Source organism: Phragmites australis, chromosome 24, assembly GCF_958298935.1.
Source record: "Phragmites australis chromosome 24, lpPhrAust1.1, whole genome shotgun sequence".
In the NCBI taxonomy this organism is placed as follows: Eukaryota; Viridiplantae; Streptophyta; class Magnoliopsida; order Poales; family Poaceae; genus Phragmites; species Phragmites australis.
The window spans coordinates 4,348,512-4,368,118 of record NC_084944.1 but is presented as its reverse complement, the minus strand read 5'-3'; the positions used below and the strand labels follow the sequence as shown (position 1 = coordinate 4,368,118).

The 19,607-nt window shown below is 39.6% G+C and overlaps 1 protein-coding gene across 1 annotated transcript; it reads right to left on the bottom strand.

Moving 5' to 3' along the window:
* Positions 1-1,334: 1,334 nt before the first annotated feature.
* LOC133907049 (DNA-directed RNA polymerase I subunit 2) lies at positions 1,335-15,748 on the bottom strand. The gene is made up of 27 exons (XM_062349044.1): positions 15,432-15,748; positions 14,842-14,915; positions 14,536-14,655; positions 13,336-13,412; positions 12,469-12,532; positions 12,325-12,395; positions 11,382-11,459; positions 11,249-11,294; positions 10,512-10,692; positions 10,372-10,424; positions 10,211-10,284; positions 10,004-10,121; positions 9,194-9,278; positions 7,659-7,771; positions 7,269-7,396; positions 7,113-7,192; positions 6,628-6,869; positions 6,360-6,524; positions 6,116-6,280; positions 5,936-6,010; positions 4,969-5,072; positions 4,822-4,897; positions 3,917-4,039; positions 3,661-3,804; positions 3,208-3,420; positions 2,339-2,590; positions 1,335-2,008 (listed from the first exon to the last, which is right to left on the bottom strand). Exons 1-27 carry the CDS (start codon positions 15,616-15,618, stop codon positions 1,571-1,573), a joined length of 3,546 nt encoding a protein of 1,181 aa, XP_062205028.1. The 5' UTR covers positions 15,619-15,748; the 3' UTR covers positions 1,335-1,570.
* Between the last annotated feature and the right edge of the window lie 3,859 nt (positions 15,749-19,607).

Sequence of the window (19,607 nt, the reverse complement as noted above, 5' to 3'; positions counted from 1 at the left end):
CGTCGGCGTCTTGGGCTTTTTGGGCCCGGTATCGAGCCCTGATGTAATTTTTCCCGAGCCTTTTACAAGACCGCAAACGGCAACGATGGGCTGCGGCCGTGTATCTAGTGGGCCGAAGAATGGACCTAATTACGGTCCCCTCGATCGCAGCCTAGTCTTTGTAGGAGATTGCGACAAATTGAACGGAGACCTTGAGAACTCAAGTGCCTTGGTGAATATATATGCAATCGGATCTTTTGATGGAATGAACCGAGCCTCATGGCCTTGCGAGCAACTTGTTCAAACAAAGCCGGAATCTATCTCAATGTGCTTAGTACGGGCATGAAATATTGGGTTTGCCGTGAGATAGGTTGCTTCAAGATTACCACACTAGAGTATAGGTGATTTATGTTGAAACACACCAAGCTCTTTCAACAATGACTGCAGCCAAATCAATTCAGCTATCACATTAGCAATGGCTTTGTATTCGGTTTCATTGCTCGATCTTGAAACTGTTGGTCTTTTATATATATTTAATATTTTTAAAAGCATGGTTCAACAATTTACAAAACTTAGTTCAACAATTTGGAAAAAAAAAACTAGTTTAATATTTTATGACTAAATGTTGAAACAGTGTATTCAAAATGTTGAATTTTTAAACAGACTCAAGAGTAATAAATATATATATATATATATATATATATATATATATATTAGATCTCATTTTATTGTATTAATTCTAAACACATCACGGTTCAAATGGATTCGAAAATAGACTTACAATTTAGGAGGAAACTGCATTTAAAGTTTACCAATCAACCTCTTTCTCCACCGCCCCATCCCACCACCAATCAGAGTCTGCCACGTGCCCCCTCCCTTCCCACATGATTGTTTGCTTGCTCCACTTGCCTCAACTTCCCTCATTTATCTTCTCTTGCACGAATCTCAAACACTAAGCTACGCGAAAGCTTAAAACAAAAAAGGCAAGCTAGATACGCCCCGACTGGGCCTGACTGTGCCTGACTGTGCTAGATACGCCCCGACTTATGCGTGCAACGCCGTTGCCGCACAGACGAACAATAGTGGCTCGCGCTCAACTTGCCTAGTCGCCTCACGCCGTCCGCGTCCTCGTCTTCCAGCTGGAGCCGAACATCCCAGCTGCGAGGGCCAGCCACTCGCTGACTCGCTGTCGCGAGCTACCCGGCCGGCACGAGCTCGTCGTCCGGCCGCCTCTGCAGCGACGCCCTCCGCCGAGCCAAGAGGTTTCGATGAAACGGCCGCGTTGCAGCCGAGACGATTTCGCCGAGATGAACACGGGGTCAGACGTGGAGCGAACACCATCCAGTGCGAAAGGATGACGAGACAACGTATAGCTCAGATTTACCATTGATGTTCTGTTACAAGTTACAACGATACATCACGCCCATGCACGAAACAATACAACTGTGACCAAACTGCTCAACTGGGCGAAGAAAAATTTCCCTCTCTGTGCCAATGGCGGCATGGCTAGCTTTCTCCTGCCAGGCGCCCCGGAAAAGAACTAGCGGTGCCTTCACTTCGTTGTGATCAGTGACCCGGTGAACGAGGAGCTTCAGGATTCTTGGCTGGGAGGCAATTCTGTCCTGTTGCTCAGCCGGAGGTCCAGCTTTATGTTCATGGCCGCTAGCTCGGCGGCCAGGTATCTGAACACGTACGGCATTGCCACGGTCTCCATCCCCTTGCTCGTTTTGCAGGCCTGGCAGGCAAAGTTCTTGGGAGGTCTCACGGAGGGGAGCCCAAGCATCTCGCGCTTGGCTTTCTTCTGAGTCTCCGATTTGATTATCGTCGCTGTCAGTAAGCTCCCGCAAAGGGAGCACACGTCGGCGATATGGTAGTCTGAGCAGGAGTGGAGCCTGTCATGCAGGAGATAGGCAGACCCATGGGCGAGGAGAGCGTCGCGCTCCATCTCACCAAACCGAATCCCGCCACCGTGCTTCCTTCCTCCAATCGGTTGTCTTGTTATCTGATCTATACGACCCGTGGTGCGGACCTGCATAGATAATTCGCATCAGTGAGAATCCCAAATTCCAAATAACGGTGCTGGTACAAAGAGAGCGAATTACACTTTCAGGTTCACTTGTCAGGTAAATATTTGGCTTTTTTCATGGTCAGTCTAATAAAGACACGGGGCAAACTACCCCGAGTTATCCAATCCAGTACAAAAGAAAAGAGAGAAAAAACCTAGCAAACAGCATTGCAGAACACTTGGAGCCTCGATTTTTTATTTTAAAAAAAGGCGGATTGAATGGAGCATATTGGGTGCACGAAAATATCGATACAAGACCCAAGTGTAAATGTACAACAAACAATAATTGCTCACCTGAAATTTATCTGAGACCATATGACGTAGACGCTGGTAATAAACAGGTCCAATGAAAATCTCACAGGTCATCTCAGTGCCAAATACTCCACTATAAAGGACCTCTGTTCCATGATAATTGAACCCATAAGATGCAAGCATGGGACCCAATTCATCTACAGTTGAATTAGATTTACAGGGATCTTTGTCCTCCTCTTTGACTGAGTTTGCAAAAGGTGTCGCGTTAATGAACTTTCCATGCAAACTTCCAGCCTGTGAGGACAAAATTCAAGCTATCTTTAGATAAAATGGCACCACTACAGTAGACATCTCTAGGAACAAATTTCTTCGTAGGCATAAAACTTTAAGAGGGACAAAACCTGTCTAGAAAGTATATCAATGTCCTCCAAAGGTGACAATGGTTAATTTTAAAAGTGAATAAAGTGCATGCATGATTAAAACCATCAACCACTCGAAATATAAAGAACAATGTTTCTAAATTTGTGCTGTTTAGCTTTTCAGGAGCATATAAGCATTACTAAAAAATAGTTTTTATTCAAGAAACTATAAGATGAAAGCAAAAGGTACAGTTCTCACACAAGAGGTAAAACAAAAGGTCCAGCTAGAGTAGAGCAGTGTTCAAATCAGCCAGTCAAAAGATGCCAACAGCTGTGTATGATCATTGTTGTAGAAATGTAAATATGCCAACAGGATCTTTTGGTTTTGCATACAAAAAAGGGAAACAGAAGGGTTAAGGTGTTAAATTTATGTGGTATCAAATTGACTTCATTTAAGCTATTGCTTCCGCGAAATAAATTCAGTTGCTATATCTTTCAACTTGCAACATGATACAGGTTTCCCCCAACCTACGAGAGAAGAAATATTGGTACCTTTGCTGCCACAGACTCTAAGAGCATTGCTATAGTCATTCTTGAAGGAAATGCATGAGGATTAATGATCAGATCTGGCCTCATGCCGGTATTTGCAGAGAATGGCATGTCAATGTCAGGCCATAACTGAGAACAAACGCCCTTTTGCCCGTGTCTGCTGCTGAACTTGTCACCAATTATGGGGTTTCTCACACGACGCAGACGAATATTCGCCTGCAGAAACATATGACAACATCACAAAACAAATTTGATAACGCTTTAAACTAGAAATACTAGCGTTTTATAAACTCATTGCACAAAATGCTATTTGAGTTCATTAACACAAAAAACGTGAAGATGTTATGTGATTTTAAGAAACTCAGAAGATCAACAAGGTATGCATGTCTGTGTGATTGTTCTGATAATTTTCAGCCAACTGAAATTCTACTGAAGGTTATTTGAATGTTCTCTTACCTTCTGCAGGTCACCTTTTGAACTTGCCCCGTTGACAGCAACATAGTCAATAAATGCTGACTCTGTGCCTTTTAGTTTGACAGGCCTTATCGCACCTGTGAGTCTGTTATAGACACTGTAGTACTGCTCATTTGGATGTACTGTCTGTTCATGAAAATGCATGTCAAAGTAAGGAAAAATCCACATGAGGGAAGAAATCCAATAGCTGTTCTTGCACAAGGAAATAACTTTTAATTTAGTATGAATACATAACTACCTCTCCAAGACGAGGAAGGCCATCTGAATCAATCACAGTGCTCGTGTCCCTTGATAATACACTCTTGGCAAAGATTTCTGGAACATTTTCTCTATCTTTCTTTGATAAGTCAATGCATTCAGTCTGTAGAAAGTGTTCACAAGAAAAGGGTTACTCTAAAAGTTTTCAAAACTGAAGGGCTGCTGAGAATAATTTTTAATAATTTCCAAACAAGTTGATCGAATCAAATTTTTCCAAGCTTCCTACTACAGGATTTTTTACTGTGCATCTTGAAACGGCATTCTATACCAAAGAATCCAAATCTACTGCTGGAGTAATTAAATGTAGACATCGTACATGTGATATACTATGTATACTGAAAAATTACAAACCCTTTTAAGTTATACACGTTTTCACACTGACATTTAGAACAAAGAATAAAAAGATGATACTATATGCTCTCGTTTTCTTGCAAATACACCAAATCTTGGATGTTCAAGCAACTACATAATACAATAGAAAATTACAACCGCAATCCCCCTAATCCAATAAAACACAGGTACTTGTACACCATACCCTGCAAATGGACCATCTGGTGCTCATATAAAATAGTCAGATTTATATTTACAATTATGAACTCATTTACAGAAATCATACTCAAGAGTAATAACTTTTAAGACTCAGATAAAATTCATCGGCTAGTCACATCAAAAGATAATTCAGTTAACATCCCCTACATCATGAAATAAAAGTTGGAAAAATGAAATAGCTGCCTACAAATATAACGGCAGTAAGGCACTAAAGCATGCCTTTGATTATGCCAAAGACACCACATAGATACTATGTGAAAGAAATAGTACTAAACCAAATTTCATGTAGATGGTAGATCAGATCACAATAGTTATAAATAAAGAAACATGACTTGCCTGGTAAATATGCCCACGGAACATTCCACGATCAACAGCTGATTTATTCAAAATCATGGCATCCTCCATGTCATAACTATATCACAGGAATAATTTCATCATGTCAAGCAAAGTCAAAAAAAGATCATGCTATATTGAAAGGCTTACCCTGTGTATGACAGCACTGCAACAATAGCATTCGTTCCTGATGGAAATTCATCCATACAATATTTGCTATATGTAGCTGTCCGAACAATTGGTGTCTGCGGGGTCTAGAAGGCATCAAAGACAGTATAGAAGGTGAGCAGTGTTCTCCAGCTATTGGTGTAAGTCGGAGAAAAAAATTACACCCATATGTCAGTTTGTCTATAATACAACTAAGCAGTAGATAATGTCTTTGGGTTTGGCTGCTACCAAATACATATGGTTATTCGAAATTAGGTCAGAAAGATGACCCATCATATTACAAGGAGTGGAGGGTATATGTCTAACTTAGCATTTCATGTTTAATTTCCCTTATTATACACTTTTCATGCCACGTCTTCCAAAAAAGATTTAAGTCCTCTAGTTGTCCATGTCCGGGTGCAACCAGGGTTTAATAATTCCAGTAAAAAAATAACCAATAAATAAAAATCCTGACCAGAACCTGTTTTTAGACAACCAGTTTGATGCCCCAAGTTAAGTGTTCTTAACCTGAACTGCTCAAGTCATAAACAAATCCTACCAACTTCAAGTGGGTTTTACATTACATTTCCTTAAATAATATTGACGATATCAATATGATAAAATAGATACTGTCCAAAAGGCACTGGATTATCAAGTTTGACAGGAGATTGATGAGATATAGCTGGCCTCAACACATGGCAAAGCATTCCGCCTGCACTGGAATTTAAGCAACCAGAGATGACCTGCACTAGTGATAACTGAGAACTATCTGATGACCCTGGCTACAATACCACAACCAAAAATAAAAATGTATGTTCAAGTGGTTCAAACTATCAGTTCCTTGTGAAAAATGTAGGTTGTATGCTATCAGGTAAATAATCCACATATCCACTGCAATGAAGCAACTTTGAACAACCACACGATATAGCTCTTCCATGATAATTGTTTAATCATTCTACAAAAAACAAACCTGTAGATGGAATGCTTTTACATCAGTACGGAATTTTAGGGCTTGCCCACAAAAACCCATGGTTTGCTTTGCCATCTGCGAACAAGAAGGAGGATTAGACAGTCCATAAAGGAAAGAACGTTATCCATCAACAGACACATGATCACCTGATCATTGTAAAGTCAAGATCTGACTACTGACCTGGCATTGGTACATGTTCCTAGGACTTTGGTTGTGATCAGACCAAGGTGTCAGATTGGCAACTACACTGAGAATGGCTGTAGGGTGGATTTCTTCATGAGTTGCAGGAAATAATTCTTTTCTCCCACCATCCCCACCATCAGGACACCGTATATCCATAAATGCCTAATTTAGAATACAAAATAAATCCGTGTGCTATTGGTAAGAAATTATATAAGGAACAAGGAGATTGATCAAAGGGAACCTGTTCAAATGGTCCAATAAGCTCAATACTTTGCTTTCTATCAGGTAAACTAAAAAGATTTCTGACAGGTCGAACAAATCTAGCTGGATTTGTAAAAAGGTAAAGGCCAGGATAAGCTCCACCGAGACTTAGGGGAACATAACCCACTTCCAGATCTTCAGGAATCTAATAAAATTGTAAGTATGTCCCTAAGTTAGAACATGATGACAAAAAATTTTAAAAATAAGGGCCAAATTAAACGAAAACATGATAACATAAGAGAACAGACCCCTGAGTGCGCCAGAAGTTTTAATGTTCGAAGATAGTTAACTGCTTCCTCAATCTTAGCAGCAGCAACAGTACCAACAATGCATCCATCCAAATGCACATGTAATACTTCTGGGGGACCAGTTCGCTCAATCTTTGGCGACACTGGGTTCATTCCAACACGAACCAACTCAGCAGAAAGCGACTTCTTTATTCCCTCAAAATTTTTAACCACCCCTTCTGAGTTGTAGAACGATGAAATACCTGGACACACCAAATATAAACTGGCGCTAAAAAAAGGATAACACGCGATAAATTTTAGCCATGCTGTCCCCAAAGAGACAAACCCACAAATATAAGAACATTAAGACAGAGGGAACGCTGATGCAAATGTAGTCAAAGACGAAAGAGAAACAAGAAATCCAGGATATGAAAGGGGGATGTGGTGTTTAGGGGGTGCTGTGCAAATTTAAATTCAAGAGAAATGACAACATGAGAATATCTTACGACATGTGGAAGTCATATGGTTCAGTAAACCACAAGGCTCTCCATCAGGCGTATGAACTGGACACAGGAAACCCCAGGACCTACATGGACATTTTCAGTACAGGTACAACAGATGCAAGGAAACAACAGCAGAATGGCATGAAGAGGATAACATACTCTGGAAGTAACTTTCTAACAGATGTCGTGCGCATTTTAGCAAAAGCAGAACCCCTATGAACAGAACGGAAGTGTGAGATATAACGATGAAAGTTGAGCCGTTCAGCGTGAATGGTCATCCCATCTCTCTGCAAATTTAGCAACAGAAGTCGTTATTAGTTCCAAATATTCTGCAAAAACAATATTAACAGTAGCAACATCAGATGTGCATTGGAAAATTCATTATTGTCAACATTCACTTTTACAGAAACAGGTAGGGTAACCCCATGTCGAGCTTCTCTTAACCACAAGAATAAGAAGCAATTTCTTCAATAAAATTCCAGGGAAATGATGCCTTGAAAGTAAGCAGTATTCCTTCTATGAATAAAGTAAGCACTGTAAGAGGTGCACCTGTGGAAGATCCAATCCTGATTGTGAATTTACTTTCCCAATCTTTATCATACTCTCGATAGCTCTACCAACAGATGTTGTATATTTAGTAAGAAATTTCCTAATCTCCTGTGCTGCACAGACGACCAACATATTATTATTGCGTAAATGTAAAATATGCCGATATACCACAAAAAGGTTAAGAACTAATGGAGTCCAACGGGCGCATCTCATCCAGGAGAAACGGTGCATAAGACCATAAACTGAAGAGGTGAGGAGATAAACTGGAAAAGTGAACAATCTAACTGAACCAAAGTACACCAAATTTAATTGGTCGGTAAACTTTTGATCGGCTCGAAAGCAATCGTGTTACTTCATTATTCAGTGTTCAATTAGTTTTCTTTATGGCATTATCCAACTGACCAGAATAACCAAAAGATACAGCAACATTCATGGCTATATCTCCTTTCAGGCCTCGGGTTCAAATACATGGTGTATCAGTATCACCATGTCAACCCACACAGTCGATAATAAATATTATACAGGAGGGCCTCAGGTGAGGACATTCTCCAGACTGTTGGGTCATCTAACTGTGATTTAAACCACAGTCCAAGGCCCATAAGAGGGGACTCAAGTTGAGACCTTCCAAAATAATAAATAAAAAAACTGTACCTACATGCTCATATAGCCACATCTCATATCCCCAGCCTTTTTTTTTAACGAATACAGTAGGGCAACACCCTACTGCTCAATTTTATTAAAAAAGGGTAAAATAGACAAACAAAAAGAACGCTGTACAAAACCTCAGGGAGACACTAAGAGAGTAAAAAGCCACAAAGGGAGAGAGAAAAAAGGAGGATCGAACTGGAGGAACGCTAAGCAAAGGAACTAATCAATAAAGACAGCAACTAGTGCAGGGAGCCACTCATTCTAAGCATCTGCAGATGCACCGAGTTGCAAAAGTTATTCTTCCATTTCTCATATCCCCAGCCTTCAGAAAACAATATTTTCGACCACCGAGATGTATATGGTGCAGTTGTTCATTTTCTATATATGGCAGCTGTCACTTGAGTAAAGAAAAAACTCTCTTATATGTGACAATCTCGCAATCATATTTCAACAGAAGGGATAAAGAATGAAGATAGGGTTCAAATTCTTGTAGTACCATATGGTCATGCTAACAAGGGCCACTTTTATATCCTTTCAAAATATTGTATTGCACTCTTCTTTTCCAAGAATCCAAAGCCAATTATAGGCACTTACTATTTATTGTCTTCATCCTCACATCACCATGCACAACAGATCTTATAACAAATATTATGGATCTGAACCCAGAACCACAAAATTAATGGAAGATACAGCTGAAAATGCAATTATCAGTAGCTGTATCTGCATTCCTGAATTATTATTATTATCTGCACTCCTGTTCTTGTTATTATGATAACCACTGTTCTATTTATTTGTCAATGAATTCAACTATTTTGCCTTGGGAGCACAATACCAGAGTACACATAAAATAAAGTTTTTGCCATAAAAACATTAATAGAATAATGTACCGTTACTGAGATCAAAACTTTTGTTCTTTGCAGCCTCTTCGATGATTAAACGTTTAGACTTTCTTAGCCAATCTTGAAGTCTATCCTGCAGATATCACCAGCAAAAAGAAATGATTAGGAAAGCAATACGAGAGGTTAAGAAATAGATTTTCACACTAAGAAAATCTTCGCTCAGATATAAAAAAACAAAGAAACAGCGCCAAGCATGAAAAAAAAATAGGGGGAAAACGTTTGATAGCACTGCAAAAGTGCCACTTTAGTAAAATAGCATTACAGTTTTTAACGTAGACAGTAACACATCCCTTCTCCAGTCTTCATTTTCAACCACCTTAACCACCCCTTTCTTACCTAAGTTACCTTTACCCCAAATCTTAGGAAATGTGATAAGAGGATAAAATATAAAGTAGACAACAAGATGTGCACTGACAGAACCATGATGAAATCACTTCAGTTGGTGAAGGTTCTACAAGCCTCACTGAGAGGCAGCGGGCTCAAGATGCAGGGTCTGTGGCAAAGCTGAGCACAAAGTGGTTGATTTCGAGCCATCCTTAGCACCTAAAACTCACAAGGGAGGGACAGCAACCACTCCAGGCAGTTTTAAAATGAACAAAGTGTAACCAATATCAACCATTCACTGGTTCATCAGAAACGTGAAAAGGAATATAGAGGGGACAAAGAAAGGTAAAATGGTCATTATAAAGGCTGTATTATTTTACAATGCAAGGAACTTTATGGGGGACATTTTTGCAGTGCTGTGAAATTATTTTTGCCAAAAAAAGTTATATGCAAGGCTCCAGAGAATTCAGTAACCTTCAGAAAAACTGTGATTAAGTGCCCAGGCAAGAGAGCCTCCTGGTATTGTAGTGCGTCAGCATTGTCAGGTGAAGCAGTTTGATCTACGAGAGCATAAAGTTTCTGCAGCATAAATCTAAAGCAGGAAATGTAATAAGAAACACATGATAAAAGAGGTCAAGAGGATAAAAACTTCACAAATTAAAAAATAAAATTTAAACTCACATCAATAGATTAAATTTTTCATGGTTGTATTGCAGGTGCACAAAAATATAGTCCCTCAGAACCGCTTCAGCAACCTAAACAATGTAGAATGGCCAAAGTGAAGCATGGTCCAAATTTCAGCAGCATGCCAATGTAAACACAAAGAAAACATTAAACACTACAGTTTCATAGTCATCTTTTTCAAAGCCTTCCATCACAGATCGGAAGTACTGTCCTGCATTTGGAAGATCATTATCAATGTCAGCACATACCAGGTCTTCAAGGGATTCTAGACACAGAAGAAATTAAACTCTCAAAGTACCAATATGCATCAAACATTGCGTGCGAGTGAAAAGGGACAGATCTCTGACTTCGTCAAGAATTATTTGTGCCCTTTCACCAATTAGTTGAGTACTGACAACTCCCTTTCCTCTTCCATATTTATCACTGTAGCAGCACGTCAAGCTTGTAAAGATCTCCCTGTCACTTGTATCAATAAGGGCCTGTCATTGGAAATTCACAATCAAGTCAATGCAATGTTGAAGCAACATTAACAACACTGTTACTCTAGACTAAAATATTATAAAGATAGAAGCATGATGATTTGCAAAAACATGTAACAAGTCAAACACTACTCCACAGAGTGCATGATACATATTTCAAAGGAAAGATCCTAAGCTTTCCAGAAGATGCGAATAGAGATAGAAATGCAGTAAACTACAGAAAGAAATTCTATTAAACAAGAAGATTGATAACCATAGAACACACAACAAAACAAGTTCATGGATTAAAAATTTATTACAACACAGTTCAAAAGCTAAAAAAGGAATGCGTCAACAGAGGACCCAAGGTCCTCTTTATAGGCAGTTGCTACATTATACAATGCAAACCAAGGGTAGGATTTTAGCAGGGTGCATCTGATGAAAAAGTAGACAATGCTACATAGCTTTTATCCATACAGAACATGTCATTGCACGCACAATGTTCAATAAATGTTTATGGATCGTATTGCTGGTTAGAAATGGCAAGCATGCTTAAGGAAATGGCGATGTATTATACCTTGAGAACAATCCCAATAGGAAGGAGAAACTCTCTGCCCCCCAACCTATATTCAACAAAAATTCGAAAAGTCAAATTGAGAAGAAAAAAAGTTACTCATTTTTCACTCACTATTTACCAGCACAGAACTTACCAAAACCCAAGCCTTGCGCTTCCATTTTGGAGGTAGTACAACTTTATTGTCACACTGGACTGGTCACTGTGGACACATCTGTTACAAAATAAATAGAAAGGCATAGTAAGACAACACACACAACAGCAACTCTGATGTTATGGTTATACCTACTAGGCAGAACACACAACAGGATCTTTGATGTTTTACCTAAGTTCCTACCATTCAACAAGGATGGGTATACAGTACATTTAACTTTCAAGAGATTCAACGGTTAAGTTTCAAGCCTAAGGTCCATTTTAAAAGAACAGGAAAAGCTAGGGAAAACAAGGTTCCTTGAAAAAGAAAATGTAGAGGAAAAGGGCAATGACTTTCAGTCATTAATAACAAGATAGTGTTCAATGCTCTGTCTCCTCCTGTGCATTAGTGTTAATAGCACTTGTGTACAAGAATCATGCTCGAAAAGCACTAGGTGACAAAAGGATCTGGCATTACAATTATTTGGATCTGGTCAATGTCAAGACATTTCTTTCATTTTATCAAGTTATGTGTACCGTATCTTGTAATATTGCAGCAATGGATCACTCATTGTCTTTTGCCAGTACTAATAGTTACTCCACTGGCTCTGTCTTTACTAAAGTATGTTACAAAATTACCAAGAAAAGTTGTTCTGGAAAATTATATTTGTTGGACACGCATTCAACATTCAGCAAACATAAAGGATTTGCAAAAGATAATCAAGTAGGACAGTAAGTAAAAGTACGAATTATGTGTAAAAAATAAAACTTGGTGGAGTCAAAATAGAGACAGGGTCACTGCAGATGAATATTGCTCAAATGAAAAAATCAGCTACGCCCAAGATTAAATCATAGGTTATTCTAGTATCATCCCTCATTTGTTAGTAATTAAAAAAAAAGACGGCTCAGAAACAACAAATCAGCAAGAGCAAAAAAAAGTATAGTACCTTATGATAACTGCTTTGTCAGTGTATCCAGCACCACGTTTAAGAAAAGAACCACGCACCAAGCCCATAGGCTGAAAAATTAATACAAAACTCCTCATCAGAATGATGTTATCTGGTTTAAAATACTAGCCTTGTCTGTCTTACATAGTTACGCTTTTGTAAAATAAGAATTCGTATAAGTCGCTCCATCCCGCCACAGATGAAGTACCTAAAAAGGATTTTTTTTGTGTGTGTGTCAGAATGATTCCAATCGCAAATATAGGGAACATAGTCAACAAATTTGTTCAGAAACTATAGTACAAGTATGACAAGTTCGTCGCAGCGCTAAGTTGCTAAGTATTGTAACAGCACTACAAAGCGAGAGCACACAGAACAGGAGAAAACATAAAGTTTGTACTTCAACTGAAATTTAAGAAGTGGCAGTACAGAAAGCTCAGTAAGAAAAGATGGATGCATAGAACCACATTTGCACTATAAACCCTCGGGGCACAAACAAATGCTTCAACAACTATATTTATCTGTTTCTCACTCAATGTGATAATCCATATCAAATACGGTATATCATTTCAGTTCAGTGTATTACCTTTGAAAGTACAGGAAAACAGACAAGAACATGATTGACTATATTTCATTACTTGAAACAGTCCAGATGCAATTGAGGATTTTTCCTAACTATACAAAGTAGATTTTTACCACAGAGGTAAATTCGGTGTAAACTTACTGGCAAAAAAGCATAGCTCAATGAAACCAACCTGACCCTAAACGCCCTCATCCACATGTGCACATACACAGCAGGAAAAAAAGGAAACATGATCCTAACGAAAACTACAAAAGTGTGATAATATCCAAATAGCAAGTTAAACATCAAAAGATAGTTGCAGAGTTACAGATACCGATTGATGCCCTATTTCCCATACAAAGTACGTAACCAATGTTGCGTTAAAGTATTGAGAAATGACAGCAAAAGGAAGCGCTGACATGGTCAAGTGAATGCAAATGAAACATACTCACCCGCCCATTTCTGTTGCCTCTTCACCATGGAAAACTAATTTATGTGGATCAGCATCTCTCAGATGGCACAGTTTTGACTGGAATTGCAAGAGCATAAAGTCAGGGAGAATAGTCAAATGTTACATGCAGAGGATGAACCAAAATAATTTGTAAACAATTACTAAATATAATGGCCTGGAGAGGACTGGGAATATAATTGCAAATTCCATGTAGCATCCTATGGAAGGAAGAAACCATCTTAAAGAAACAAGAACCAGCAACAGTTTTCTACCCCCGACCACCCACTCAAGAAAGAGCCTTTACTTATCATCACCCTTTTCCAAATAGTGACACTTTGGTTGTTCCTTACTTTCTTGAATTGGATATCATGTTACTGTTCAATATTTATCTGGAAAAACAGGTATATCATATATGCAGTCGCCTTTCATGAGAATTCCAACTGGATCTAAATATATCCAAACACTATTTATAATTGCCTTAATTGGTTCAGCATCACATAGAAACACCACACCAGAGACATTGTGTAATGTTACCTTATTTCAAAAGAGGAGACTAAAGAACCTTGTTGCGTTAATATGGCAAAAAATGTTCACAATTCACAGACAAGTGGCCAACTGAAAGAAAGTCATCATTGTTTTTTAGAGTCCTTGATGTGATATGTTACCAAGGACTATGCCCACCGGATGCTTTGCATTTTGAAATTATAGAAGCACGTGTATCTATTGTATTGAAGGTTCATGCCATGTTACCCCTAGGCTTTTGGAAAATCAAACCCATGTAAACTGTAGAAGCCAAGATCCTACAAGCAAACTTGAAGTTTGGGATGTGTCCAATCAAAATTTAGTTTTGATATCTCCATAAATATTGAGAATTAGAATGTGGAAACGATATGTGAAGATTTGTCTCAAAAAGTGCTTCCTTAATGCTCTAATTTGGCTATGTTCTATAAATATATTACAACAGAAATAAGTGGTCAAAGATTAATTTTGGAGACCGTGTCAATGTACAAAACGACACTCTTTTGTGGCCAGAGGGATTAATCACTAAGATGGCAGCAAAAGACAACCAGAGCGCTAAAATCAACTCACTTATTAGCCTCTGCACCTGCAAACTCTAAAATCCGATGAAGCATAGAAAGTTTATTCATCACATAAATATTTTAAGAAAAATGCCATTACAAGCATAGTAAAGGGTAACAACCATCAACATAATAGGCAAATGACCAAAATTGAAGCTCTGGCTGACTTGTGGCCCTTCATTACACTGGAGGCAGACGTCCACTTTAAATTCCCCATGATATGTAATTCTTGCTTGCCTGCACTGCTCCAACCGAAACAAAATGGGAAAGGGTCAGAAACTCAGAATAACCAACACCTGTCTAATTTTTTCAAGTGAAGGCCAATAAAAAGGTACCAAAAGAGTATGTAGTATAGTGGTAAAACAGAGAAAACTAGATTCCCAATGTCTAAGATAAGAACATGTTAATTCCGAAGAAATATGACAAACCTCCTGGGGGTAGAGGGGTACACCCAACCGACCATCCCTCATCGGCGGGAGCACATGACCCTTCTCCAATGATAGTACACACAGTAGTTAAGAGAAACAAAAGAAATAAAACAAAAGGGAAGAGGAATCATTGACCAGGCAGTTCTGATGCAAGATTCGCTGTGATATCTAAATACCCACAAGCTTAATATGCCTTAGAAACTTCACTTGGGTGATGATTGGTTTAGTGCAATTCAGTATCCTCATCCAGAAAAGCAGTAAAACAGAATTCCAATTTGTGCTTCAGTACCTCTAAGCTGAGTTGCTGAAACTAAGTTTAACTCCAGGAAAAATCCCAGTCTACCATAATTTAACTAAACATGAACCATTTCACGGTAAGCCGGCAATAGCTGCTAACTATGTAAAATGGTAATTGGCCGTCGTCCTGCAATAGCTAATGACTAGGTAACTGCAACGATAATTCAGACACTGTTAGCTCTCACTACTTGGTGAAACTGATAAACACCTCTGACTATAAAGTACAGCTGCACTGACGAGCGAAAAATATCCGCACACAGAAAAAAAAGACGAATTTGAAGCATGGAGGATATTTCTTAGGGTAGTGCTGGAGTTGGGGTCGGTGATCTCCATGGGGCGGATGGAGAGGAGCATCTCGTCGAGACCCTTGTCGAGGAAGTAGTCGAACGACTCGACGTGCGGCCGGAACAGCTCCCGCAGCGCCGCGTACTCGCCCTCCTTAGCGGCCGCCGGCGCGGCCAACTTAGTTTTCGTGGACATGACCGGAGGGAGGGTGGGTCTCCGGTGAGCGGCGGCGGCGGCGCTTGGTTTCGGCTGGAAGGCTAAAACCCTAGAGAGGAGAGGCGGCGGCGGCGGCGGGGGGGTTTAAGGCTTGCGTGATTGAGAGAACCACGGGTCCACGGCCCATGTTCGAGAGGAGACACTGTGGGTAACATCTAGGCCGGCTGTTTCAGATCCGACGTCCAGAAGTGGTTGAGCAATTTTGGAGCTTGGATGGAACCTGCAAAACATGTCATTTGTGGGACAGAAATCTGTTCATCAACAAAAGTGACTTATGCGGAAACTCAAACACAGATAGCCATACTGCTTGGAATTTTCTTTGATGAGGGGCAATAAGGAAAAGTAATTTTATCAGATTTGGTCTATGTATTTGATGTCTGTATTCAATTCATAGCACGACACGTAGCAATTTATTTTATTTTTTGTTTTGTCACACATGATTTTTTATAGATTCACTATAAGTTTTATAGTATTTTTTTACGGTATGTCACGCTATGAATTAAATTTAGATCGTAAATGTATAAGATCAGATCTCATAGGATAATAAAACAATGCCTATTTCTAGGGTAGGGAGTAGGTGCAAGGGAAGCAACAGGAGCGAAGCTAGGTGGGAGGTGACACGACACGACGGAGGACCAAGCTAATCAGCATTGATAATAAAAATGATATCTGGTCTTATGTATTTGTTATCTGTATCCAATTTATAGCACGATACGTGATAAATTTTTTTCCTCGCACATGATTTTTTATGGTTTCACCATAAGTTTTGTAGTATTTTTACCATATGTCGCACTATAAATTGAATTTTAGATCGCAAATGTATAAGATCAGGTCTCATAGGATTATCAAACAATGCCCATTTCCATGGCAGGGAGTAGGTGCACGGGAGGGAAGCTAGGTGGGAGGCGACACGACACAACGAAGGACCAAGCTAATCAGCATTGACAATAAAAATAATATGTCGATCTTTACTATTGAGACTAGCTAAGTATCACTATGTTACAATAAAAATACAAACATTAAGGATCACTTTAGAACGAGATTCTTAAAATGTATGGACATGAAAAACGAAGGATTCGAGTGTCCAGCCATTGAAATCCATCAAGAATTCAGAATATAGAGAAGGTCTGAAAAGTAACGTTTGCATGCAAACCGGAAAAATATAGAAAACCTAAGACACAATAAAAGAAAATCAACTCATGTTTAGTTTCCTCCAAAATCCTTAGGAATAACCCAAGTCCACCCGATATACTGAAGTTGTAGGAACGAGAACGACGACTAGAGGGGGTGAATAGGTGCCTCAACAAATTTCTTTCGAAATAGATGATCTTTTCCTATTTCTCACCCAACGCACCTCAAAACGCTCAAGCGGAAGCAAAAGAATTAGAGAGACAGAGCAATAAGACTAGTTACATTGGCAACATAACTCCACAGATGAAATATGAACCATAGGTTCCATTCAAAACTATTTTATATGTCTTTGTGCATAAAAACTCATAACTTTCAAAGAAACTAGAGAAGATAGACACCGGATAAGATTATCCTCCAAGATGATAGTCTAGTGGCAAGGGGGCTCAAGATCCGCTCAATACATGATTATGTGAGTATTTAAGCCACTAGCATAAAGAAAAATAACCCTGCAAAGGTGAAAAAACTGCAGCTCAAAGAAAAGATATCCGGGCGAGGAACATCTCCAAGTTGATGATCTAGAGGCAAGGGTACTCAAGACCCATGAGCATACACTCGTATGTGAGTTTTTGTACCTCTAGCAACAAGAAGAATGATCTCACAAGGTGCTGAAATTTTAGCCTAAAAACCAAAACGAAAATCAAAACTGAAACAAAAAAACTTGCAAGGGAATCAATAGAAAGAAACTATGAGGGGAATTTAAGCATATGCAAAAATATAAACTTAATTACTCAAAGATATCAGCTCTATTTTAGACAGATTATAAAGATTTATCTCTTAAAACTCTCACCTATTACATAGGCTAAGCACTCATCCTTCTCTCCTCTAAAAAACCTAGCTGACTCTAAAATGGGTAGCACAAGGGGACTCAAGTGGCTGGTTCAAAGCTCTCTCTAGCCCTACCCCTCTATTTATAGGCATAGGAAACTTGGTCCTTAAATTTTCTAGCTTTTTCTCAAAATATCCCTATCTTGTAGTGCACTTCTACCTACCACCGAAGATATTTTAGTCTATTTTCTTCTTCATTTATCGGACGGCCATGGCGCCTTCATGACTTAGCTTCGCCTTGACGCAAGCTTTGCGATGGTGCCACATACTCCTCTAATCCTCCCACGGTTTTAAGGCCAAATCGCGAAACCGTCTGCACGCTTCTCAAAGCGTGACTCACCGCCTTGCTTACACCTTAAGCAAGCGTTTCGATGTCGACGCGTGTACTCCGTCATGCGATTCGACCGCCTGCAGGTCTCTCCCACTCCCGATCCCTCGGACTGCCTTATCACTTGCACCGGCATCCCCTTCGCTTGACTTTATCAACACGCCGTCTCCATCTGCCTTCAATGTTTTGTTTGACCTCCGCGTGTTCAGCTAGGATGACCCTTGACTCCGCCTGGCCTCCTTGATCGTCTGGCACCAAGCACTCCGCTTGGCCCCGATCATCCCGTCGTCGACCGCTAAGTTGCAGCCATCACATGCACACCACGAGACAATCAAATACATATCTCCAACTCCAATTCAATTAGTCCATAATCATTATGCTCAAATGAAATCTCAAATCAATTCAAATCACATCAAAACTCATGCAAAACCGAAGATCATCAAACCAAATAAATGACAATGTCAATCACTCATCACAAGAAAACCAAGACAAATTTCAACTTAGTTTCTCATAAGTGCAAAACTAAAAATACTAAGCGACACCACTACAATCATCCGGTAAAGTTGCGACACACCAAACAAAAGCTGCAAACGATCAGTGCGTGAGAGCACACACAAGAGGGGACAAGCTTCACTTGGCTGATGGTGGCACCGGGATGGATGAAGCTCCAAGATGCCTCCCCCGCCACTCCCCTCGGAAGAACCTGCAGATCATGGTGGCCGTGAGAATGAGAAGTGATCTGAGGCCGACTCGTAGAAGCTGTTGAGGCTGCGAGTATAAGGGATTAGTGAGAAAAAAGGAGAGAGGGAGCACGTGTACTTTCATGATGGCGTGTGGCGGTGGGACGAGGGGAGGTAGCGCGCAGCGCGAGCGGTGACGACAGCCATGGGGAGCACGTGTTTGAGTTGGTGGGGAAGGGGAAGCAGACCACCGTGAATGACATCAGCCGTGCTGGGTTTTTCGTTTTTTTTCTAACGTTTTTTTTCGATGGTGGGAAGGGAAAGAAAGGAACCATACACGAATCAATTTGTCTTTATATAGTATAGATTATTTGATGAAGATAAAATATCACGAAATATTATATTTCTATAAAATCATCATCACGTTCCTCATAGATAATGGTCATATAAGTTACTGAAGTAAATAATCCATCGATAGAAATCATTCTGACCTCCAAAAAGGTCATCGGACCGACAAAGAAAAATGAAGTGATGGCGTACGTGTACCGTGAAGCGCTTTAGTATTATACCATAAATATGATGCTCTTTCACTTTGCAAGCCAATCAAATCCAGCTTTCGCTGTCAGAGACATCCTTAGCACAAACAACACAGCAAACAGTACAAGTGAACACATATCCTTGTACCAACGACATTCTTGGAATGCAGAGTCTAGGATAATCTTATTTCTTTATCTAAGAAAAAATCATCGCAACAATCATGCAACTAAAGGGGGTGTAACTCACAAGATCTCAAGACAGTGTTGACAGGTTCAACATTCGGTTGAGGAATTTTGATAGATCGCAAGCTTGGAAGCACTCAAGACAAAAAAAAAAGAAAAACTGATGAATTGATTTGCAAGATTCCAATTATTCCTTGCAACTGCTAAAAATATGATGATAATAAA